Source organism: Melanerpes formicivorus, unplaced genomic scaffold (genome assembly GCF_026170545.1).
Source record: "Melanerpes formicivorus ecotype bairdi unplaced genomic scaffold, bMelFor1.0.p_v2 SCAF_13, whole genome shotgun sequence".
NCBI lineage: Eukaryota > Metazoa > Chordata > Aves > Piciformes > Picidae > Melanerpes > Melanerpes formicivorus.
In genome coordinates this window covers 10,951,391-10,977,039 of record NW_027142365.1, presented here as the reverse complement: position 1 = coordinate 10,977,039, position 25,649 = coordinate 10,951,391, and the positions used below count along the sequence as shown (strand labels likewise).

Here is a 25,649-nt window from a genome sequence, read left to right as displayed (position 1 = left end):
CTCTGATCCCTGCCCTCCAGGCAGCACAGGCTTCATGGAGAACTACTTCCTGGGGTGGATCCAAGTAAATGTTCGTCACCTTTTAAGGTGGTTTTTGGGTGTGGTTTTATGTTGTTGTTGTTGGGGCTTTGGAGTGTTTTTGGTGGTGTGGGTGGGTTGGTTTGTTTGGGGGGTTTTGGCGGCTCCGCCGCCAGCCTCCCTCACCCGTCCTGCCTGGCGCTTGCGAGAGGGGCCTAACTCTGGCCGCCCCCTGGAGGCGGTGATCCCCGGTCAGGGGCAGATCTGGCAGCTCCGCCGCCCACAGGTGACAGCGGGCACCCGGAGGGGCCTTCCTTCCTTCCTTGCTTGCTCGCCCAGGGCATCTCCGAGGCTTGGCTTCGCCCGCACCCCTCTGCACCACGGCTGCTTTCCATGCCGGCAGCCCCGCCGCCCAACCCTGCCTGCAGACAGGCCTGCCCGGGAGGATGCTTTGCTCCTCATCCCCCACCTCCTCCTGTAGCTAGAGATTTGATTCCGCACGCCGCACAATCGGGAAACGGGTGCTAGGAAACCCGGTTACGAGGCGGCGGCTGCGCGGGGGTGGAAGGGAGAGGCAACCCGGAAGCCCTACCGCCGCCAGCCGCTTCCGGGCCAGGTCCGGGCCCGGTCACTACCGGCGGTAGGGGGCGGCCATTTTCCCGAGAAGTGGAGCTGCGGGGCCCTCTTGCTGGCGGCGGCGGCGGCTGACAGGCGAGCACGGCTTCTGCGTCTGGGCTGAGGAGCGGGAGAGGCGCCTGTGGCTGCCGCCGCCGCCGTCCCCGCCGGGAGGATGTTTTCCTTCTCAACCGTGCAGCCTCAGGTGAGGGGACCGGCGGGGCGCCCCGGCGCGGGCCCGCTGCAGTGCGCAGTTCGCCTCGCGTGAGACCCCGTCCCCACCGGGCAGCGGTCTGGGGCTCGTTTCCTGTCCGGGTAGAGGTAGTGAGTCTGGGCGGAGGCACTCGGGCGGCCAGGGGAGTTGCGGGCCTCCGCTGGAGGAGCCGAGATCCTGGCTGCCACGTTTTTGGGCTTTGGAAAGCGTCGCTCGGGTGTGAGCGAGCGAGGAGACGAGTCGCGGCGGCACCGAGCGTGGCAGCGCGGCGAGCCACCCGTGGGGGCTACAGCGCCCTGGGACCCTCACCTAAGGAAAAAAGTATAAAGGGAGCGGGGAGAGGAAGGCGCAGAAAAAGCTTGTAAAGTCCCAAACAAAGTAACCTGGAGAGAGCACTTTTTAGTATCTTTTATATCAGAAGCCGGGGTGGTGGTGGTTTATTACGGCTGAAAGTAAATTGTGCTGTTCATTGTTAGGGGTTCTTGTGTAAACCAAAGAGAAATAATTAGAAGAGTCGGTGAGGGAAACACCCGCAGTTATTTGTTACGTAGAACAGGCTGACCGCAATCAGGAAGGCATCTTGCATTAGATAATGAGGCTGGTGGGACTTGTGGGGTTTATGGACTTGGATCCAAACCAGTGGGCATTAGTATGTGATATTGGTGTTACACAGCGGGATTTGATGGTCCTTTCCAGATGTCCAGGATGTGTTGATTCCTTTCGTTAGTGACAGGGCCATTTCTGATGGTATTTTTAGGAGTGTGTCACTCTGCCTTTTCATGGTGGGTAAGTAAGGAAGAAAGCTTAGTGGGCGAGATGCTGACTTTGACCTGTGGAGGCTTTATAGTTTTACCACAAATTCCCGGAGTTTAATTACAACTTTGAACAATTAATTTGAGGTAGTTTTCATGTATCTCAGCATTGTCTCTTGATCTTCTGTCTAGTCAAGACAGAGGTGCAAGTTCTTGTGGAAGGACTTTGACAGAGGCTTAATCAGGTGCAATCAGATACTGTTTCAGAAGCCAGTTGCATCCTAACTCTCCTAGAGATGTGTAATGAGACCAAGGTGTTTTGGGAATGCTGGAATTATTTGTTCCCTATGTTCACAATAGACATAGTCATGTGCCAGATGAGGAGTCCTGATGTGGTGCACCTGGACTTCTGTACTTTGATGAGGTGCTGTCACTGATATGGAAGTAAATTGTCATGATTCAAAGCTATTAAGAGGCAGGCACTGAGCTTTCTGTTCAAGTTGGTTCAAGGGAAAGCAGCACGGTGAGATTTGTTGCTTGGCTATCTGTCCAGGGATAATCTAGAAGTCTACCACTACGTGCAGTACCTCAGTTACCATTCTTTTATCTGTTTATATTGTTTAGAGAATATTCTCTTCTGTGGCTGCGCTGTGAAGTCTTACCAGAACAGTGATCCTTGGTTTGTCTTGATGCACACCAAGACAGGCTGAGTTATTTTAAGTAAATACTTCTTACAAGGAAGAGAATGTCTATGAATGAGAATAACTATAAACAGGTTTTAAACATTTTGAGAGACGGTATCAACTTGCAGACCTTTCAGTGCAGAAGTCATTTACTATTGGCTTTCCTCTCTCTCTCCCCATATTGCTTGTGTTTCTGGGTTTGGGCCATTTTATTGCTTTTGGGGGGAAGAAACCCACCTATTTGGAATGTAAGTTAAAAGACTGTGATGGGACCTGGTGATTACAAGGGAAAACTTTATCTTTTTTTCCCCAAAATTTTGTATTTGTATGAAATGATTATTAGGTTTGTAACATTTGTCAAAAGAGAGTTTTTACTATCCAGTTGTCTGGGTGCAACAGCACAGCTCTAACACAGCAAACAACTGATGAAAAAATTCCTCCAGAATTTGTTGTTGGGTTTGGGGATGTATGAAGTGTAGTAGCATTTTGGTTCCCTGCTGTTTCAGCAAAGAACAATGTAAGAATTTGCTTATCATCGTTATTATTTTTGTAAATAAGCATTTCCTTAAGCGCAGTTTGAGGGCAGTCTTTGAGTCTCCTGAGTGCTGATGATCTGTACCTACTTCTGTTTGAAGTTCTAGTGATTATTTTCTTGAAAATCAGGAAAAGAAGCCTCTTACTATTTTTTTTTCCTTCCAAGCTCTGTCATTCATACTTAAACTTTCTTTTTTCTTTAAGTAGAGGCACCAGCTAGCACTGATGTTGAAACTAAGTTTGTGCTTTCTAGTATGAAGTCCTCAGTTAAAAGGCAGTGTACAAGATATGCAATCATAAGTCAGGACTTGGAATGGAGATCTGTTTAAATAGCTAAAAGAAATTTCAGTGATTTTGTTTTTCCCCTCCCCAGGCTACAGTTCCTCTGAGTCACCTTATCAATGCCTTTCATTCACCAAAAAGTTCCACTACTACTGCCAGCACAGCATCTGTACCACCTGTCCAGAGGGACACATCACCAGAACATGATCCTCAGAAGAGCGAGGTACTAAAATCTCCTTGGAAAAAGTGGTGCTTTGCATGGTTTAGTTGATTAGGTGGTGTTGGATGATAGGTTGGACACGATGATCTTTAAGGTCTCTTCCAACCTGGTCTGGTCTATTTTCTACTCCTATTCCCTTCCTACTCCTATTCCCTTCCTACTCCTATTCCCTTCCTACTCCTATTCCCTTCCTACTCCTATTCCCTTCCTACTCCTATTCCCTTCCTACTCCTATTCCCTTCCTACTCCTATTCCCTTCCTACTCCTATTCCCTTCCTACTCCTATTCCCTTCCTACTCCTGTTCCCTTCCTACTCCTGTTCCCTTCCTACTCCTGTTCCCTTCCTACTCCTGTTCCCTTCCTACTCCTGTTCCCTTCCTACTCCTGTTCCCTTCCTACTCCTGTTCCCTTCCTACTCCTGTTCCCTTCCTACTCCTGTTCCCTTCCTACTCCTGTTCCCTTCCTACTCCTGTTCCCTTCCTACTCCTGTTCCCTTCCTACTCCTGTTCCCTTCCTACTCCTGTTCCCTTCCTACTCCTGTTCCCTTCCTACTCCTGTTCCCTTCCTACTCCTGTTCCCTTCCTACTCCTGTTCCCTTCCTACTCCTGTTCCCTTCCTACTCCTGTTCCCTTCCTACTCCTGTTCCCTTCCTACTCCTGTTCCCTTCCTACTCCTGTTCCCTTCCTACTCCTGTTCCCTTCCTACTCCTGTTCCCTTCCTACTCCTGTTCCCTTCCTACTCCTGTTCCCTTCCTACTCCTGTTCCCTTCCTACTCCTGTTCCCTTCCTACTCCTGTTCCCTTCCTACTCCTGTTCCCTTCCTACTCCTGTTCCCTTCCTACTCCTGTTCCCTTCCTACTCCTGTTCCCTTCCTACTCCTGTTCCCTTCCTACTCCTGTTCCCTTCCTACTCCTGTTCCCTTCCTACTCCTGTTCCCTTCCTACTCCTGTTCCCTTCCTACTCCTGTTCCCTTCCTACTCCTGTTCCCTTCCTACTCCTGTTCCCTTCCTACTCCTGTTCCCTTCCTACTCCTGTTCCCTTCCTACTCCTGTTCCCTTCCTACTCCTGTTCCCTTCCTACTCCTGTTCCCTTCCTACTCCTGTTCCCTTCCTACTCCTGTTCCCTTCCTACTCCTGTTCCCTTCCTACTCCTGTTCCCTTCCTACTCCTGTTCCCTTCCTACTCCTGTTCCCTTCCTACTCCTGTTCCCTTCCTACTCCTGTTCCCTTCCTACTCCTGTTCCCTTCCTACTCCTGTTCCCTTCCTACTCCTGTTCCCTTCCTACTCCTGTTCCCTTCCTACTCCTGTTCCCTTCCTACTCCTGTTCCCTTCCTACTCCTGTTCCCTTCCTACTCCTGTTCCCTTCCTACTCCTGTTCCCTTCCTACTCCTGTTCCCTTCCTACTCCTGTTCCCTTCCTACTCCTGTTCCCTTCCTACTCCTGTTCCCTTCCTACTCCTGTTCCCTTCCTACTCCTGTTCCCTTCCTACTCCTGTTCCCTTCCTACTCCTGTTCCCTTCCTACTCCTGTTCCCTTCCTACTCCTGTTCCCTTCCTACTCCTGTTCCCTTCCTACTCCTGTTCCCTTCCTACTCCTGTTCCCTTCCTACTCCTGTTCCCTTCCTACTCCTGTTCCCTTCCTACTCCTGTTCCCTTCCTACTCCTGTTCCCTTCCTACTCCTGTTCCCTTCCTACTCCTGTTCCCTTCCTACTCCTGTTCCCTTCCTACTCCTGTTCCCTTCCTACTCCTGTTCCCTTCCTACTCCTGTTCCCTTCCTACTCCTGTTCCCTTCCTACTCCTGTTCCCTTCCTACTCCTGTTCCCTTCCTACTCCTGTTCCCTTCCTACTCCTGTTCCCTTCCTACTCCTGTTCCCTTCCTACTCCTGTTCCCTTCCTACTCCTGTTCCCTTCCTACTCCTGTTCCCTTCCTACTCCTGTTCCCTTCCTACTCCTGTTCCCTTCCTACTCCTGTTCCCTTCCTACTCCTGTTCCCTTCCTACTCCTGTTCCCTTCCTACTCCTGTTCCCTTCCTACTCCTGTTCCCTTCCTACTCCTGTTCCCTTCCTACTCCTGTTCCCTTCCTACTCCTGTTCCCTTCCTACTCCTGTTCCCTTCCTACTCCTGTTCCCTTCCTACTCCTGTTCCCTTCCTACTCCTGTTCCCTTCCTACTCCTGTTCCCTTCCTACTCCTGTTCCCTTCCTACTCCTGTTCCCTTCCTACTCCTGTTCCCTTCCTACTCCTGTTCCCTTCCTACTCCTGTTCCCTTCCTACTCCTGTTCCCTTCCTACTCCTGTTCCCTTCCTACTCCTGTTCCCTTCCTACTCCTGTTCCCTTCCTACTCCTGTTCCCTTCCTACTCCTGTTCCCTTCCTACTCCTGTTCCCTTCCTACTCCTGTTCCCTTCCTACTCCTGTTCCCTTCCTACTCCTGTTCCCTTCCTACTCCTGTTCCCTTCCTACTCCTGTTCCCTTCCTACTCCTGTTCCCTTCCTACTCCTGTTCCCTTCCTACTCCTGTTCCCTTCCTACTCCTGTTCCCTTCCTACTCCTGTTCCCTTCCTACTCCTGTTCCCTTCCTACTCCTGTTCCCTTCCTACTCCTGTTCCCTTCCTACTCCTGTTCCCTTCCTACTCCTGTTCCCTTCCTACTCCTGTTCCCTTCCTACTCCTGTTCCCTTCCTACTCCTGTTCCCTTCCTACTCCTGTTCCCTTCCTACTCCTGTTCCCTTCCTACTCCTGTTCCCTTCCTACTCCTGTTCCCTTCCTACTCCTGTTCCCTTCCTACTCCTGTTCCCTTCCTACTCCTGTTCCCTTCCTACTCCTGTTCCCTTCCTACTCCTGTTCCCTTCCTACTCCTGTTCCCTTCCTACTCCTGTTCCCTTCCTACTCCTGTTCCCTTCCTACTCCTGTTCCCTTCCTACTCCTGTTCCCTTCCTACTCCTGTTCCCTTCCTACTCCTGTTCCCTTCCTACTCCTGTTCCCTTCCTACTCCTGTTCCCTTCCTACTCCTGTTCCCTTCCTACTCCTGTTCCCTTCCTACTCCTGTTCCCTTCCTACTCCTGTTCCCTTCCTACTCCTGTTCCCTTCCTACTCCTGTTCCCTTCCTACTCCTGTTCCCTTCCTACTCCTGTTCCCTTCCTACTCCTGTTCCCTTCCTACTCCTGTTCCCTTCCTACTCCTGTTCCCTTCCTACTCCTGTTCCCTTCCTACTCCTGTTCCCTTCCTACTCCTGTTCCCTTCCTACTCCTGTTCCCTTCCTACTCCTGTTCCCTTCCTACTCCTGTTCCCTTCCTACTCCTGTTCCCTTCCTACTCCTGTTCCCTTCCTACTCCTGTTCCCTTCCTACTCCTGTTCCCTTCCTACTCCTGTTCCCTTCCTACTCCTGTTCCCTTCCTACTCCTGTTCCCTTCCTACTCCTGTTCCCTTCCTACTCCTGTTCCCTTCCTACTCCTGTTCCCTTCCTACTCCTGTTCCCTTCCTACTCCTGTTCCCTTCCTACTCCTGTTCCCTTCCTACTCCTGTTCCCTTCCTACTCCTGTTCCCTTCCTACTCCTGTTCCCTTCCTACTCCTGTTCCCTTCCTACTCTATTCAATATCATTTTAATTGAATTTAATAATTGACTTGTTTAATAAAATAACGTGACTAAACAGAATGTTAACACACAGACTGTAACTTTTAGACAGAATTTCAGTCAGCCAGTGATTTGGCAGTGAGGATTCCACAAAAATACATGATTTTATTAAAAAGAAAAAAAGCTAGTACTTGTCTCAGTACTAATTTGCAAATGAGGGAATTTGTTTTCAGTTTGAACTGCTTTAGTTGTGCCCTTTTGTTCATTTATCTTAATTTAGAAATTTTTCAGTCCAAACTCTGAAATATAGATACTGTACCAAGCCAGAAAGTTAATTCAGTTATTCTTAATTACTTTTTCCCCCCTAAGGTAATCTTAAGTAACTTTTGAACTTTTATTTCTATTTCTCAGTCTGTATTTAGTTTAAGAGATCTGGGATTGTCTGACTTGAAAGCTAATCAGTTCAAAGAACTGGTGAACAGGTTGCTTCCTGGCTACTGTGCAGAAAACAAAGTCTCTTCTCAGTGGCACACATCCTACATCTCTGCTGAATCCTTCTTTGAAAATAAGCATGGTATGTTTCAGAGTAAAGTGCTTATGAGTATTGGTAAGAGTTAGATTATAGAGGTGAATGTGGTTTTCTTTACTTCAAAACTAATCTCTTGTGACATAGAGAACACATGGCTTAAAAGAAACCCTTCAGTGAAAAGAGTTTTAATGTTCCCTATTGCATACAGGCTCTCTCTAGAGTTGTGCTGTCAGCTCTTGGGAAGTTTAGAAAACCCAACCTGGATTATTCAAATTTGTATTTGAAGCTGACTGCTGTTACACTTGTCTGAGCTCAGCTGTAGTGCAAGTGCACTGTCTCTTAATGATGAACCTCAGCCAGGAATTTCTTCACCAATTTTTTTCACCAAATAGAAGAAACAAGATTTTGCTAATCCAGTGTATCAGTGTCATGAGCATCTCTCATTTACAGTCCTTTTTTGCTCGAAGCAACATTACCTAAGAATTGCTGACATAAACCAAGAGTGGTTCCTTACAGTTAAAGGTGTTTTGTGGGGATTGGTCTAAAATCCAGAAAGCAAGGCCATTGTAGATGCTCTAGAACGTGTTAGAAAAAGAAGCCTGTATCTGACTTCTGAGGTGCTGGCCTTAGACTATTGCAGCTCACAGAAAGAGTGTTAAGAATAATAGCTTGGGGCTACTGTTAGAGAAGAAGTATTAAATTGCATTGTGAGGTGAGAGATAAAAATATTAGCCCAGAGGCAGCTTCCTGGATGCAAAGAAAGCTGCAAGTCCTTCAAGGCTTTGAGAGGTGAACATGGAAGCTCATCAGACTGGTTGCATTCACAGCTGAGAAGGCAAAGTTATAGGTGTAAAACTGCCACAGGCAAGGGAGATGCTAAATCTTCAAGCACTTCTAGTGGAGGTGATGGCATTACTATAGATACGTGTCTGCTGTGCATATACTTGTGCATTAAGTGAGGAGAGATTTGTGGTTTTTAAACCAGTGTGCTCACAGTTATGTTGTATTAGGCTAGCCAGTAGCATTGTAGAATGAAGAGTTAATTTTTTTCCCCCTCCTTCTCATAGTTCCTCAGTACTTCTGTTGCTAACTTGTAAGCTGGTTTTACAATCACATGACATTAGAAAAAATAGTAGGAACTTTCAGGGTTGTTCTTTGCTGTCATAGATGTATCTTGTGTATATAGTGATAACTAGTCACTAGTGATAACTATAGTGTGTATAGTGATAACTTCTTCAGAATATGTAAAATAAACAAAACACCCCCACATTTTTGTGATGACATTAGCTTCTGGAAGAGAACCTCAGGTTTTTTCATCTCCTTCCCACATCTCAGATGTTTCTTAAACAATTCTTACCTGCTAAAGGAGGAGAAGTTCTTAGAGCCTTTGGGAACTAAACAACAGACAAATGATGGTCCTCTTGTCTCGCAGTCTATAGCATGCTAGAAATAGCATCTGCTAAGCACATTTTCACCATGATGCTGATTTGTTTATTCTTGTTTCTGTATTGCGTGGGGACTGTGCAGTTTGAAATGTTTGCATACATTATACCTGGTGAGCAATCTATTCTTTAATGATGGCTCTTCCAACTTTGTGAAAGTCCTGTCCAGTCTAGATAATTTCATTCAGCTCTGTACAGATGTGCAAAGTTCCCCTCCTAGATACAGCTTCAAATTTGAGCTTCTGGCCACCAGCATTTTTTGAAAGCTCTTAGCAGAAAGAATTCTGCTATATTGCAAAGTTCCTGACCTAGCAAATAGTTAAATGTCTTTGTACTGGTTAATTTGGTTAGTTACGGATGCTTAAAAGATCACAATAAAACAGAATTGATATTTAACAGTGAGAAAAGAACCTATGCAGTTAGAAGTGATGTTTAGTTGCCTTTTAATAGATGATGTGTTTACACTTTGCTGTTTCTTTTTACAGGATTCGTGGATATTTTCAGCACTTTACGCTCATCTTGTTTGTACAGGCAGCATCCTAATCCCCTCCACAATTTCTGTGCAGATGTTCGGTGCTGGCCAGGTATAAACCAGTAAACCACACTGGTTTTAACCTCTCTAGTATCCTTTTTTTTTTTATCCTGGGAAAGTATTTCTGTCTTGGAGGTGTCACTCAGGAAATGATGGCAAACTTCCAGGAGGAATTTTATATTGCTATCAACACTTTCAAATTGTTATTTTTGCATTTCAGCAGTATGTTGCCAGAATTAAGGTAGTAAACATGGTGTAGCTATGGAACATTGTTCAAAGATGTTGTTATTTGTGGGTCATATTCTGAAAAGATGATAGCTAGCTGACTACTTCTGAATCAAAAAATATGTTGGATCAAGTATTCAGCCAGATGAACTTTCGAAGGTGTTTGGTAGCTGATTTAAACTACTTCTGGATGTATACTGGGTAACAACAGGCCTGCATTAGCAAGAGCATAATTAGGAGCTCAAGGAGTTCAGGCTTTGTCCTTTATTCAGTTCTTCTGACACTACATCTGAATACTGTGTCTGGTTTTGTGTCTCATGGTTGACAGAGAGATGCTGACAAAATGAAGATAGCCCAGTGGTGCACCACAAGGAAGGGTTCAGATCCACAAGCATTTAATGTACAGAGGAAGCTGAAGGATCTGAGATTTTAAAGTGATCAGAAGGGAAATGATCTAATTGCTACTGGAGCCATATTAGTTACCCTTCTCTTGCATGTCTTGGAGAAGAGGTAACAAAAGCAAAGGAAATTCTAGCTGTAAAATATTCACAATGAGAATAGCTAAGTTCTGAAACACTGTCTGAAGATGTTGAAAACACAGCACAACACTGAGCTGAAAGAGGTCCAGATTAACTGTCATGTTAAGTTGAATCTGCTGATCAGAATTTGAAGTTTAAACCTCTTTAGAGCAGAGGTTTGACTGGATCACCTGTAGAAGTTCTTTTTATTTGGTGCTGTTCCATGATAACAGAAAGCTTAGTTAAAACTGATTGTCTGGTATTGGAGATGATTTTGAAACACAGCAATGAAAGAAGGTGAACGTTCCTGGCTTCTCTCATCTGTGATAAATCTGAACTGCAAAGTTTGCAGTTCACTTTTTACCGGGGGTATGTTGGGCAGATCATACTCAGTTTAATCACCATAGTCTTCATATAGTAGCTTCTGAAATGTCTTTAGCCTCTCTTTTTAAGCAATAGTAATGGATGTTTTTAACTTATTTATCATCTCTACTTTCAGTTTACATCCAATCACGGAACTTCAAGACTTTGAGATCAAGAGCAAGACGTCTGCAGTCATCCTCTGAACAATTTACAGAAACAAGAAATTCACTTTCATCACTTTTGAAGGTAAATATAAGTAATACTGTGAAGTTGTTTGGGGCTTATTCAGGCCATATCTTTATCTTGAATAGAACTTCAGAATTTACCAAGGGTGTTTTCTTTCACTAGCTTGAAAAATGTCTTAATTCTGGAACTTGAGTTCCTAACATCGTCTCAGTTTTCTTACTAAAACACAGATTTATTTCATATGTCACCAACATAATCATTACTTGAAAGTTTTAGGAGAGTAGTTTGAGAATATAAAAATAGTTTTAAGCTCTAGAAATCATATTCTGGTTTTGTGGCTTTGTTAAAAGCAGCTTGGAGTCAAAGTAGGTAAGGTAGTCGTGTATCAAAACTTAGTGTATACTAACACTGCTGTGGAACATATTTTAGGGCTTTATCCTCAGGAAGCGGAGATTTGATGTTGAAAACTTGGATACATTAATGAAAACTAAAAATATCCCAGAGGCACACCAGGATGCTTTTAAAACTGGTTTTGCAGAAGGCTTTTTGAAAGCACAAGTATTCCTGCAAAAAACACTTGGTAAGTTGTTTTAGGTCCTGTGCCTTGTCTTTGCATTCAAAACGTTGTTTATTTAAGCCCATATTGAAACTTTGTTGTTGTTTTCTTTTACAGATTCCTTAAGAAGATCACGTTTGCTTTCTTTTTTCCTCTTTGTTCTCTGTTTTTATCTTGCTATATATTCATCATTTTTACCTGGGAAAGGTTCCTTTTCCGATGCTGGTAAGTTGACTTTTCTTTTCCCTCGTGCTGTTTCTCTTGTGTTGTTCCACCCAGCATGGTTAGCACAAACTGTGTGTGTTTTCACATGATTGTTTTAGGAGAGCATTCCAATCTACTAATGAAAGAGGCTGCTGTGGAGCCTCTGATTAACCAAAGCTGGTTATGGAGCCAAGCAGATTAAAACTCAAACTGTTTACCTATTATTTGTCATTGGATTTAGAGGATGTGTTACTTAGATCAGCAGTAGGCAAAATGGTTTTATTAATGGTGCCCAGGCAGCCAGGAGGGCCAATGGAATCAGGAACAGCGTGGCCAGCAGGAACAGGGAGGTCATTCTGCCCCTGTACACTGCACTGGTTAGGCCACACCTTGAGTATTGTGTCCAGTTCTGGGCCCCTCAGTTTAGGAAGGAGGTTGACTTGCTGGAGCGTGTCCAGAGAAGGGCAACAAGCCCTATGAGGAGAGGCTGAGGGAGCTGGGGCTGCTTAGACTGGAGAAGAGGAGAGTCAGGGGTGACCTTATTGCTCTCTACAACTACCTGAAGGGGGGTTGTAGACAGGCAGAGGTTGGTCTCTTCTCCCAGGCAGCCAGCACCAGAACAAGAGGACACAGTCTTAGGCTGCGCCAGGGGAGGTTCAGGCTGGAGGTCAGGAGGAAGTTTTACAGAGAGAGAGTGATTGCCCATTGGAATGTGCTGCCCAGGGAGGTGGTGGAGTCGCCATCACTGGAGGTGTTCAGGAAGAGACTTGACGGGGTGCTTGGTTGCATGGTTTAGTTGGTTGGGTGGTGTTGGATGATAGGTTGGACGCGATGATCTTGAAGGTCTCTTCCAACCTGGTCTGGTCTGGTCTGGTCTATTCCTATCTGTGTATCTCTATCTGTATAAATATACTCAATATAAAGATGACATATGATATATAGTAGTACAGTTGCATTACTATAGTATTATAGTTTCATGTATTACATTATAAGTAAAGATAAATATAGTATTACATAATATTGTATTCTTTATTGCAGTGACAGACTAGTTTATAGTGACTAAGTATTTGGGTGGCTAAATTATCATCTTGAAAAATCTATTGGAGAGTGTGAAAATGATTAAAAGCTGAGCTGAAATAAATGGAGAATTTCAGTGTCATACTAAGTTATGACCTGAGAGAGAGCTTCTGGATTTTTGTACCTGATTTGGATGCAGGGCTTTCTCTACTCCAATGAGTAAAAAGTGCTTACTTCACTGAATGAATTGCAGCTATTTTAAAGGTTGGGTTTTTTTTTTAAAGTAGCTGTTGTTCTTGCTGGACACTTGCAAATGGAAACATGCCCTTTTAAAAGGGCAGGTGTAAAGTTAGTAGCTTAATGGTATGCATTCAAGTGCCGAGTTCTCTCTTGGAATGCAGTGACTTCATGTGTGAACTTGTTGTGTAAATTTGTTGTTCATCATCTGCTGTTTGCTATTAGTACGCTTTCGAACATCGAGTATCTTTGATGCAGCAGTTGACCCCATCCAGCTGAAAAATGTCACCTTTGAACATGTAAAAGGGGTAAGTCTGAGTCCTTGCTTAGCTGGTCACTGTGAGCCTGAAGAATGTCATCCTCTCTTAAAGAAAGTTCTTTGTATGAACCAAAGCTACCCAAAAATCAAGGAGGGTTTTAACGACTCTTCTGTGTCTTCTTGACTTACATTTTTAAAGTCTAGAATAGCAATGGGCAGGCCATGAGTATTTGTTACTCTGTTTATTGCAGACATTGGCCAGTACAAGAAAATGGTAATGCCATTTGATTGTTTCTCTCTTAGTGCCATCTCTTTTGGTTATCTGATACTGGGATATGAGACAGAGATTCTCAGAAAGAAGTGGGCATGTCTCTGCTGATGGGATAGCTTTGTTTTATTCCATTCATCTGCTCTTTGGCTGGCAATGGCCAAATGAGGACTTTGTCCTTCTCCTTCCCCTTAGACAAATAGATAAAATTAATCACTTTTTAACTAATTAGACTTGTATCTTGATGTAGGTTTTTTGATTCTGTATTTATCTTGTTAGTCAGATCTGGTCTTGAACTGCTCACTTATTCCTTCAGCATTGTTTACTTCAGTATTTACTGATTTATATGAACAGTTCCAGCATGTAGGTTGAAACTTGGTATCCACACATCCTATAGTACGCTGTTATCTCCTTTCTGTTGTGTATTTTTAATCAATAGTCAATTAGAGACTTAGTCTCTAATAGAGACTTAGTCTCTAATAGAGAACACCTACCAAAAACTGTAGTGTTTTATAAATGCTTAATGTATTTTGTGACATGTTTTTAATGTGTAGGTTGAAGAAGCTAAACAAGAATTGCAGGAAGTTGTGGAATTTCTGAAAAACCCACATAAATTTACTGTACTGGGAGGCAAACTTCCAAAAGGTAAACATCATTGTTTTAGCAGAAGTGAAAATTGTGCATGGCTGTGGCTGTCTTTGTTAGCTTCAGTTTATACTGAATGACTGATTTACAGCCCCGCCTTTTGGGTATTTCTTTGCCTTTAGGGAATCAAAAAGTGTATGACCAAATTGGGCTTAAATACTGCTGGTGTGTTTAGTTTGTATCTTGGAAAAATAGTGAGATAATGTTAGATGGAGGTGGTGGGTTTCCTTATTTAAAATATCTGAGGAATAAAGGAACCTTCAAGAAGAATTGTGAAAGCTTCTTCCATAAAGCACACCCTTAAATGAGGCCCTTGGGTGTGGAGGAGCAGAGGTTAAAGTGGTTATGTTGCATGCTTCCTGTCTTACTTTCAGTTCTCCATGTGTAATGATTAGTCATTACTGCCTGGTCCTTGAGAGAAGAAGCCACCTCCTTGGGGGCCTTGGGGGTGTCCAAAGTCAGGCTGGAGGAGGCCTTCAGCAGCCAAGTCTAATTGAGAGGTGTCCCTGCCCATCACAGGGAGGTTGGAGTAGATTGTATCTAAGGTCTCTTCCAACCTAAGCTGCTCTATGAAGCAAAGATACCTGGGTGTACCTTAGGTTTGGTAGAAAATCAACAATTTGAATTGGAGTAATTATGTTAGGTCAACAATAATATCAGAGGTAATGAGCTGTGACAGTGCAGAGGGCTGTAGATTGCAGGCAAAAAGCCTCTCAGAAATCAAACATGTGTTTGTAATTAACAGCCTCATTTATGGGGTTAAGAATTAGTATTTCTTTAAAGTCCCAAGGCAGCCTTTCAGAAATGAGGTACTGAACTATAAAATCTCTGCTTTGTCAGTGCCATGTATCATAGTATGAAAACATACTCTGATAAAGTTCTGTATAATTGATGTTAATGCTTTTTTTGAGTAGAACTTTATGTAGCCCAGAGATTTTGGGGTCTGCTTTATTCCCCTGGCCCCCCCCTTCTAAACTGCCTCTATGAGGATGTATTTATTTTAAGTTAGTATCTTCCTGCCACATCTTTAAATGCTGTTGTGCCTTTTCTCATTTGATAAAGACAAATCATGTAAGTTTGGTCTTGAACACTTACCCAGGGTAATGCAAAAATGTCCAAAAAAGAAACACCTGGATATGCTGGTGTTAGATAAAACTTGCTGTGCCTTCCTTAGCTGTTAGTTTAATATACAGCAGCTTCTTACCTCATAAGACAGAGCTATTTATGAATATTGAACTCTTATGAATACTGAACTCTTAAAAAGCCTTTTTTCTTCCCTGTGACTTTTCCAGCACCTTGTAGTGCTTGCTAGCTGTCTTAGTTCAGAAACAAATGTTTTCCTTCAAAGGGATGATTAAGCTTGATTAGAGCAGGCCAGGTGAATCTGTAGTACATAAACTGGACAAGTCCATTTCCTGTTAGTGCTTTACAGAGTTTCATTACCTGAAATGATTCACTTCAAGTTCCACTTTCAGAAACAGCTAGGAAACTGTCAGTTTGTGGAAGGTACTGTTAGGGGTTGAGTTCACTGCTAAACCCAGCAGTGGTTTTGTAGAATACTCCTATAAAAAGCCTTTCAGAAATCAAAACTGTGTTTGTGTTAGCAGCTTCACTTACAGAGCTAAGAACTGATACTTCTTTGAGGTCCCAAGTAAACCACCTTAGTCTGAGAAGTCTTCTGTTGCTTTGATAGTCTCACAGATCTTGGTTGTTGTTTCCATACAGATCAGAGTGTGCCTGTATCTGTTACAGGAAGCTTCTTCAGACAGCAAGTAGAGACTAAAGTGGGTTGTTAACAGCATTTTGAAACACGGTGCACAAAAGCAGCAGTACCTATGTAAGAAGACTGTGGGGGATTATCATTTGGGCTTCTTTTGTTTGTCTTTCTAGGTATTCTGTTAGTTGGGCCACCTGGTACTGGTAAAACTCTTCTTGCACGGGCTGTAGCTGGTGAAGCTGATGTTCCATTTTATTATGCATCTGGATCAGAGTTTGATGAGATGTTTGTTGGTGTAGGAGCGAGCCGCATCCGAAGCCTGTTCAGTAAGTGAAAGATCTGTGCTTTTGAAGCCTTCTCACATGCCAGATGAAGTGTTGAGTGTTGTCTGCAAGTTTTGATGAGGTACTGTTCTGGTTACTGGAAAGCAGTAGTGTATGAGGCTAGTAAATACATCTTTAATTGTGTAGGCAGAACTCTGTGACCATCAGTTAGCTGCAGAATCTTGTGACTTGTCAGGCACAATTACAACAAATTGCCACTGATGTTACAGCACTCCCAGAGAGAACAGAAGTAATTTGATTAGAAATGTCATGCTCTGTAAACTAAATGGAACATTCTGAATGATAATTTGCTTAGTGCTATATGTAGGTTTGAAAGAAATTGTAAATTTAAGATGAAAAACAGTGTTAACCTCAATTACATCCCTCATGTTTTTATGTCTTTTTAAAATGTTCTGAATTAGAGGTTTGTGGCATCACAGTGCAGCACTAAGCTGAGATTTCCTTACTCACACCCATCAACAGGCCCTGAATAAAAGGCATTGTAATGAAGTTCATAGCATCAATGTTTAGGTTGTTAACTTCAACAGGAGTGTGGCCAGCAGGTCAAGAGAGGTGATTCTTCCCCTTTCTCTGCTCTTGTGAGATCCCCACCTTGAGTACTACATCCAGTTCTGGTGTCCCCATCATAAGAGCAATGCAGAGCTGTTGGAGCTAGTCCAGATGAAGGCCACAAAGATGATCCAAGGGCTGGAACACTTCTGTTATGAGCTTAGCCTGAGGGAGCTGGGGTTGTTCAGCCTGGAGAAGACTCCAGGGGGGCCTTAGAGCTGCCTTCCAGTACCTGAAAGGATGTACATGAAGACTGGAGAGGGGGTTTTCATAAGGGTTTCTAGTGATAGGACAAGGGGGAATGGTTTTAAGCTGAGGAAGAGTAGAGTTAGACTGGATCTTAGGAAGTTCTTCAGTATGAGAGTGGTGAGACTCTGAAACAGGTTGTCAAAGGAGGTTGTAGATGTTCCCTCCCTGGAGGTGTTCAAGGCTGGGTTGGATGAGGTGTCCCTGTCCATGGCAGGGAGGTTGGAGTAGATGATCTCTAAGGTCCCTTTCAACCTAAGCCATTCTAAGATTCTCTGAAGAGGCTTTCTGTTTTCAGTATGCAAATGACTATTATCAGGGGAGAGAGGAGACCAACTTCTCTCTTAAATGGAAGATCACTAGTGTCAGGCATATACAGTGAATAAAGGAGTTCACATTTGTAGAAGAAATGTGCCTGGCTTCACCTGGAAGGGATGCAAAATATAATGTGTTGTACCTTAAAACATGCATTTCTTTCTGAGGACTGGTGAAGTTTAGATGACTGATTTGTGTTTTGATTTTACAGATAGGACTAGTTGGGTGAGATGATTCACATCCTGGCCTGCTTGTACCAGTCAACAGTCTTAAAGTTTATTGCTGCATTTTTATGTTTTGTTTTTCATACCTGTAAACTTGAGGGGGAGACCTTTGCTGTAAAATAACAAGCAGGTTGTATTGAATAAGTTGCCATTCAGACTCATCACATTTCATGTTGGTTTTTAATAGGTCAGTGTTCATGACCAAAGCCTGTGAAATAAACTGTTACAGGGAGCTGATACAAAATGTAGTGAAAGTTTTCCTAGTCATTTCTGGTAGCTTGGTATGAATAAGCTCATATAGAAGTGAAGAACTCTGCTTCTCTTTGCATCATTTACTTTTAAAAGTATATTCAATTTTTAGGCTAAAATCAGGACAGTTCTGGTGTCTAATAGTGCACTTCAGTATTTCTATTACTTTTGGATTATAGAATCCTAAATGACAGACACTGTTGCTGGGTGTGACTGAAGTGTCCTTTTGCTGCTTTTCTTCTGACAGGGGAAGCCAAAGCAAATGCTCCCTGTGTTATATTTATTGATGAGTTGGACTCTGTGGGTGGGAAGAGAATTGAATCTCCAATGCATCCCTATTCAAGACAGACCATTAATCAACTTCTTGCTGAAATGGATGGGTAAATATGTGGATCTTGAGGGCACCAAAGGGGCTTGACTGACTGGTATTTTGAATATCTGGGTGTTGGAGGTTTTTTCCCCTTTTCTTTGACAGCTTTTATTTTAGTTTCCTTCAGCTTTACATAATACTTTTAAGGATATAAATTTAAGATGCTTTTATGACTTTCTGGTGCTGCCAGCAGTGGAATTAATGACCTTACAGTAAATAATAGAGAAGCTTTTAAGTTGTAGCAGCACAGTAGCTGCAAAATTTTTGCATTTCTCAGGGGCTTTTTTTTAGGCTGGCTTTATATCTACAGGAAGAAGCTCCACTCTGAAATCAGGGCATATCTTTAACCACTTGCTGAGTTAAATGTAGTCATTCTTGGATCACATGTTGGGGTTTGATAACGTGTTTTTAACTGGCTAGCTGAGGTCTTCCAAAATAAGTAGTTATTGACAGAAAGTCGTGTAAATTGTTTCTCACCTTTTCTTCGTTACAGCTTTAAGCCTAATGAAGGAGTTGTTATTATTGGTGCAACAAACTTCCCTGAGGCATTAGATAAGTGAGTATCATGTATTGATTATTTTTATAGAGCATGTATTAAAACAAAGCCCAAATCCCCAAAGATCAACAACATTGCTTGTAATAATCTTCAGGTATTGCAGTGCTAGACCTCTTTAAAGAGATGTTTATTGACCAGCTTTTAGCATTTAAAAGGTTGTTGAGTTAAATATGGAGAAATAAATTTCGTGCTTCTAAGCATCAAGAAGTTTTGGAGGTTTTTGTACTTAAATTGGCCAGTTGCATGCCTTGTTCACAATGCAAAACTTTAAACCCTTTCAAATGGGTTAGTGACAAACATATTTCACCTGTCTTTTTACGAGCAGCAAAATGCATTCTTTGCATCTGTGCAACAGACCTAGATATCTTCAGAAATCTCAGACAGGTTTTTGTTCCTCATGTATGTTGGTAGCAGTTTATTGTGGCATTTTTAAGTCAATGTCTTAAACTCTTTTTTTTTAATCTCCTTAGTGCTTTGATACGTCCTGGTCGCTTCGATATGCAAGTTACTGTTCCCAAGCCTGATGTAAGAGGTCGTACAGAAATCCTGAAGTGGTACCTTAATAAAATAAAGTATGATCCATGTGAGTAAATACTAAACTGCTGGATCAGCCCTCTCATGGATTAGTCCTTTCTTCCATCAGCAGTTGTGGTTTACCATGTTCCTCAGTAAAGAACACAAAAATTGCCTAGAATGCAGTGTTCTGAGGCAACCTTTGTGTCTAGTCCCCACAGCTCATAGTGCTTTAAGAACTAGGCTTCGTTTCTTCTAAAGCTGCAATTTATTTAATGTGTTCTTTTTAGTAGAATGTGATTCTTGCTTAGAATTCATTTGTTTATTGTTATTTCCTCCTGATGCAAGCCTTTTCAGGAGCGTTATGGACACTACTGACAAGCTTGCTTGTGTTTCCCCACAGCTGTTGATCCGGAAATAATTGCCCGAGGCACAGTAGGATTTTCTGGAGCAGAGCTTGAGAATCTTGTAAATCAAGCTGCCTTAAAGGCAGCTGTGGATGGAAAAGATATGGTAACCATGAAAGAGCTGGAGTTCTCCAAGGACAAAATTCTAATGGGTAGGATTTTATAATAAAGATGTGGTACAGTACAAAGGGCTTTTCTTGTGTGATTAGAACTTCTACAGGGAAAAAAAAGGTTTCTACACTGATGTTCTGGTTTGCCTTTTTTTTTTTCCCTCTTTGTTTTTTGTTGTTGTTTCTAAAATCAGTAAGTCTCTTGTTAGTTAATTCTGAAGAGAGAACCATTTGAGACCAAAGAGTAGTATGTACATCTAATGTGGAATACATTCTGTGAAACTTGGTAGTTTTAAAAGTCAAACCCATACAGACTTAATTTGTCACCATTCCTGTAGGAAAGCTGAGAATAACCAGACACCTGAAGCTTCTGTTTAACTAACTTGTCACATGTGATGCAACCATCTATCAGACATACACACTAAAATGGAGGAAAGAAATGCAATTTCCTGATACTCAGGCTGCATTTTAAATCTGTTCCTTTATGGGCAGTGTGTGGGTAGATTATTTGGAGGTGCATTTTAGACATTAAAACACTACTCGGAAACATTTTGCATTTCATCAGTGCCACTTAATTCTGCTTGCATGTTGCTCCTCAGCTACTTTGTGCTCTGTTTGAGTGATGCAGTGTGTGGATTGGGGTGGTCAGCTGCACAAAAACTTTGATGTTCCTCTGTTTAAGGACCTGAACGTAGAAGTGTAGAAATTGATGAGAAAAACAAAACCATCACTGCCTACCATGAATCTGGCCACGCTATCATTGCCTATTACACTAAGGATGCAATGCCAATCAACAAGGCCACTATCATGACACGAGGAACAACACTGGGACATGTGAGTATTCCTAGAATTTTATGTTGGTTTGGCATTGTTGGGGAATTTGCCAACAGTGCTATTCGTTGCAGTTCTGTTAATGCATGTTGTATGTTGACATGGCTGTGAGCAGCCTCTTTGGAAGCTCGGCTGTCTTCTCTGTGTGACAGAAAGCTTTTTGTCTTCATTGGGAAATGAAACAGCAGATGCTGGAGTAATAGTTCACATACACAAGGAAAGACATGTAAATATGTTTGGTTCTCCTCCAGTTAAAATAGCAGCCAGCAGCAAAACTTTGAAGACTGTCTGAGGACTGGAAAGCAGAAGCATTGCTCTAGTGTGCTTTTAACACAGACAGCCTTTATCAAGTTGTTCTTTCTCCAGTGTGACTTTATCTAAACCTAGTTGCTTACCCACTTTGTTTCTAGTATAGATGCACCTAAACTTTTCTGCTTTGCCTTTCACTGCCAAGCATTTGAACAGAAAAATCATTTCTATTAGGTCTGGTTTTGCTGAACTGTATCCAAGTTAAGATGTTCAGTTAAATAAAACCATTAGCCTGAATCCTCTAGGCAAGTTGGTCTGTGTCCAGTACAAGAAATGGATAGATTAGGTTGTTCTTTCTTCTGGTGGTAGGTTTAAATTGTCAGGTTGGATGACGCCTTGAGTGACCTGGTCTAGTGGAAGGTGCCCTTGCCCATGGCAGGGGAGTTGGAACTAGATGATCTTTTATGGTCCCTTTCAGCTTAAACCATTCTATGAATCTATGAATTGTAATGTTGTCTGCATGGCCTGTAGGGGTCTATTTCAGCTGGTAGACTAAGCGTCTCCAGGCACACTTGATGAATGCCTAGAAGAGGCCCAGAGCATTCAAACTGTTGCACAAAAACCTTCATATCTGCTTTGGATATAAACAACAATACTTTTCAGGTTATTTCAGTGTTCTGGGTTCATTTACCTGACCATAGTCTATATCTTACAGGTATCTTTGCTCCCAGAAAATGACCGATGGAGTGAAACTAGGTCCCAGTTGCTTGCCCAGATGGATGTCTGTATGGGAGGAAGAGTAGCAGAAGAGCTCATATTTGGGAGTGATCACATCACAACAGGTCAGCTGATGGGGTAGTTAGACCAACTTTTGAACTAAGTTTGTGGACTGGCATGTTTAACTTGGTTTCAATAACCTAATTTAAATCTCTTTGCTGTGTAGGTGCTTCCAGTGATTTTGACAATGCCACTAAAATTGCAAAACTGATGGTGACTAGATTTGGAATGAGCGAGAAGGTAGCGTCCTCAATCCTTAAATACTGATGTGGTGCAAAGCAATGTTCTGTGCTGTAACCAAGTGCCTGTGTGGCTGGCTGATCACAGGAGGCTAAGTAGTTCTGGCACAGAAAGAATAAGCCTTTTGACTGTCCCTGCTATGGAGGACTCAGCTGGGAAACCTGTATATTTGACAACTTCATTTTGGAATTGAGGATAATTTGGAGTTGGGGGGGGTGACAGTGTTGCCTTTTCTAGACTTCTGAGAAATGTATTAGTTATCTTTATTACTCAGTAAGTGTTGGTAGTCTAGGGATTTTATTTTTTTGAAATTAGAAAACATTATGAGACTCTGTTCTGTGACCTGTTGCAAGAGAAGCCTGCAGTGACTACACAGCTGATGAGCACACTTCTTGTTTTGCTTCCTTTGCAAGCACTTCAGCAAACATTTGATTAATGATTTCGCTTGTTTGCACCTAGGAGCAATAGGTGATGAATTTTTACAGTGTTTTGTGTGTATTAATGGAGCAGTGGCAAGATAAAGCTGTTGTTTTGTTGTTGTTTAGCTTGGTGTTATGACCTATACTGATACGGGGAAAGTCAGCCCTGAAACTCAATCTGCAATTGAGCAGGAAGTACGATCACTTCTGCGGGTAAGATTCTCTCCCCCTCTACTCTCCTTCCTTTATTTTGGGATGACTTTGGCCATCAGTTTACTTGATCATTCAGTTTGGTAATGCACACTGGTGAGAATGCACAGGGGATAAAAGTATCCCCAAGCATTTAATGAACCTGCAACTTTGAATCTCTGCATATATCCAAACTGGTTTTGTGATCATTATGCATAACTAGTGAGAAACAAGGCAGCAGTGTTGGGGTCTTGAGTAACACTTCAACACTTCTTCTGACAGTTGGTCAGGATTGGTGTTTTGCCTATTCAATTCATAGGGGGACCAAAAAAAAAAAGTATGGCTGTAAATTGTTTTAGAGCAGACCTGAGTGTTTTGTGTTACTCCCACATTTCATAACTTGCAGCTAAATAATTTTGTACAGAGTGACAGGAGGGGCTGTATCTCATCAGACCTGCCTTGTCCAGCATCCTGTTCCTGGCTGGTTTCAGCATCCTGGGCTTAGGGGGATTTGTAACATTTGATATTCACAGAATTTCCAGATCCCTGTTGTGGCAATCTGAAATAGTGCAGCCCAGGCAGAAGAATTATTTATGTTGTAACACTCGACTGAGGAACACTTTGTAGCTGTTTTGGAACTGACTTGGTCCATGTAAGAACCACCTGTGTAGAACTGAAAGTTAAATTGAAGCTTGTCACCCTGGCAACCTGCATCTGGCCACACCAACTGGTAACTTGTTTTGTAGCTTTCTAGAAGCACATAATAATTCAACAGTTCTAGAAGCTTTTGCAAGCTCCACTCTTTAAAGAACATTCCTTCAGTGCTGCAGCACTGCAAAGGGAGAATCAAATACAGCTCATTGAATCAGCAGCATTTCAAATCTAGTGAGCCTTTTCCAAGTCATATGTGAAAATACTAAGGGTTGTCTGTTTGTTTCAAGCTGTATTTACCTCAAAACAAATTTTAAAGGGGAATCTTGATGTTGTTTATGTTCTAAAGTCTCAAAATCTCCTTCCACCTTTTTGTTTTTTTCAAATTAGGACTCTTATGAGCGAGCAAAGAACATCCTGAAGACTCATGCAAAAGAGCACAAGAATTTAGCAGAAGCTTTATTGAAATACGAGACTTTGGATGCCAAAGAAATCCAAATTGTTCTGGAGGGAAAAAAACTAGAAGTAAGATGATAATTTCTGGGTGCAGTAACTGATAATTGAAAGAATGTACATCTAGCAATGCAGTAGTCTTACGCAGCGTAGCCTTTTTTTCCCCTTCCTGATGTGTGTATGGCATTAGTGACACTTTAATATGATTCTGTCTCCTGTGAGCTTCTGTTATTCATCTCTTTTTTGTGTCTCATCAGACACATGAAATAAAGCAAGTTCCTCATCCCCTGCTCCCTATACTTTTCCCACAAGAAGTTACTCAGAAGGATAAATCTCAGGGTTGAATTCAGCATTTTGGTTCAGTCAAATGTTTTGAAGCTGAGAAAAAAAAAAGATGGCTGGTGTGTTCTGGCATTGCTTCCTGGGTCATGCTGCTGTGTGCTTGAAGTGGTACCCCAGCATATGTGCTGTGGAGAGTGACAGAGTGATTTGTGAAGCACTTGTGTGTAGTCTAACTAATGCTGAGACTCTGAAGCTAGAGATCACTTTTAAAAGACTTCTCCTTTAGACATGTAACAGAACAGCTCTAAGAACTGGGTGGCCACACAGCACTTCTCCACTAAAAGGGAGTTGTGGGAGCTCCATGCTAGACAAAACCATTAGTGATTGTGTTCTCAGTGCTCTTGGGGTTAAAATACACACATGTATGGCTAGGAGAGAAATCTTCATGCAAAAGCAACAGGCTAAACATGTCTAAGCCTCTTTGGACCATGTTTTGGGTCAAACTGTGGCAGAGAACTTAAGAGAAGTATATGTGACCTCTGATTGCTGCTGCCAGGATTCTTAGGTGTTTGTTTTCTTACTGCAGTAGATGGCAGACAGTGCTTTGATGGCAGTGCTTTCACACTGCTGGAGATCCTACAGCCCTAGTTACTACTGTGTATGAGTTTTTCATAATCCAACAGGTAATTTCTCCCCAAAAGGTGATACTGCTCACTAAAGAGGAGCTCAGAAAATGTTTGAAGCATGTGTTGTTTCAAATAACATTCCCAGTTCTGTTCTGTGTAGAAGTAGGGGGAATAAAACCTTTTCTTTTAGCCCTTACAGGAAACTCTGAAAATTCTAAGCTAAGGAAAGGGTTTTGAAAACTAAAGCAGTTTTCAAAGCAAGTGGAAGTTACTGCTAGCCAGTGTTCTTTTGATCTCATGGAGCTGGCCTGTTAGAATATCACAGCTTGATCATAAACTTTCTGCATAATTAAATGTAAATTCCTGGGCCTATGACCTTGTGTTGCAGAAAGGGCCTTTACTAGTGTGCTGCTGTTGAAGGTGATCACCCTTGGGGTTCAAACAGTTGGGCTGGTGCCAGTCAGTGTGATTGGCAGTTGGCAGCAACAGTTACAGCTAGAGTAGCATAGTGGTTTAGAGTTTTCTGAGTGTAATGCTTGATTATAACCTCCTTTTTAAGGAAGAGCACATGAATTACTTTTTTTTCCTTTCAAATCCAAGATAAACTTTCTTTTTGCCTGTTTTTGTCAGCTTCCTAGAGTGCCATCCCAGTGCATCATGGGAGCACTTCCAAATGTTCTAAACCAGTATACCAAATGCCTAGGCTGACTAGTTACAGCTGTCCATGTATTTTAGGAGTATGCCAGCAGAAGCAGAAATATGCTGCATGTTTGGCATCTGGTTTTGGAGTAATAAAGGTTCATTTTAATTATGCATATTGGGGTTTCTTTTTTTTTTCCTTCTCTGTAAATTGCTACACACTGTAATACCATGTTCCCTACAGTGTAAATGGAGGTGTACAAACAGACTTGTAAATAAATTTAAGAATGATGGCGAAGTGGCACTTTCTGTAATTAAAGTGCTAGGGAATGTTCTCCTTAGAAATACAGACCTTTTGTCAGTTACTGCTGCAGTAGCCTGTCGGGGAGCAGGCACCTTGCAGGACCCACGGAGCTCACACTGGAGCAGGTTTGCTAGCAGGACTTGTGACCCTGCTGGGGTAGTTCATTCCTGAAAGATACACCTTATAGAGGGACCCATGCTGGAGCAGTTTGTGAAGTCCTGTGGAGGAGAAAGGAGTGGTCAGTTCTTCACACCTCTGACACAGGCCCCGCTCTCTGCCCTCACTCTGCCGCTGGCAGGGAGGAGGTAGAGAAGAGTGGGAGTAAAGTTAAGCCTAGGAAGAAAGGTACCTTGTGCTACGTTAGAAACCTACAGAGAGTTTGTCTCCTGAAGGTATACAATTCACTTCAGTTTGAGGCAGTTCTCATTTCTTCTAGTCATGCTGTAAAAGCTCTAGGTTTGAGCCTCCTGGGGGAAAATTGTCTTTGGGCTCAGAGCTGAGTTACTGCATTAAGGTAAACCAGC

At 42.7% G+C, this 25,649-nt stretch overlaps 1 protein-coding gene across 1 annotated transcript; it reads left to right on the top strand.

Annotated features, from left to right (window-relative positions):
- The first annotated feature begins 642 nt into the window (after window positions 1–642).
- YME1L1 (YME1 like 1 ATPase) lies at window positions 643–24,997 on the top strand. Its single transcript, XM_068146069.1, has 19 exons — window positions 643–838; window positions 3,190–3,321; window positions 7,296–7,458; window positions 9,341–9,439; window positions 10,630–10,739; window positions 11,109–11,259; window positions 11,353–11,460; window positions 12,919–13,001; window positions 13,775–13,865; window positions 15,756–15,908; window positions 17,757–17,889; window positions 18,373–18,435; window positions 18,906–19,018; window positions 19,352–19,507; window positions 20,148–20,299; window positions 21,261–21,387; window positions 21,489–21,562; window positions 22,108–22,194; window positions 23,212–24,997. Exons 1-19 carry the CDS (start codon window positions 809–811, stop codon window positions 23,353–23,355), a joined length of 2,169 nt encoding a protein of 722 aa, XP_068002170.1. The 5' UTR covers window positions 643–808; the 3' UTR covers window positions 23,356–24,997.
- The last annotated feature ends 652 nt before the right edge of the window (window positions 24,998–25,649 follow it).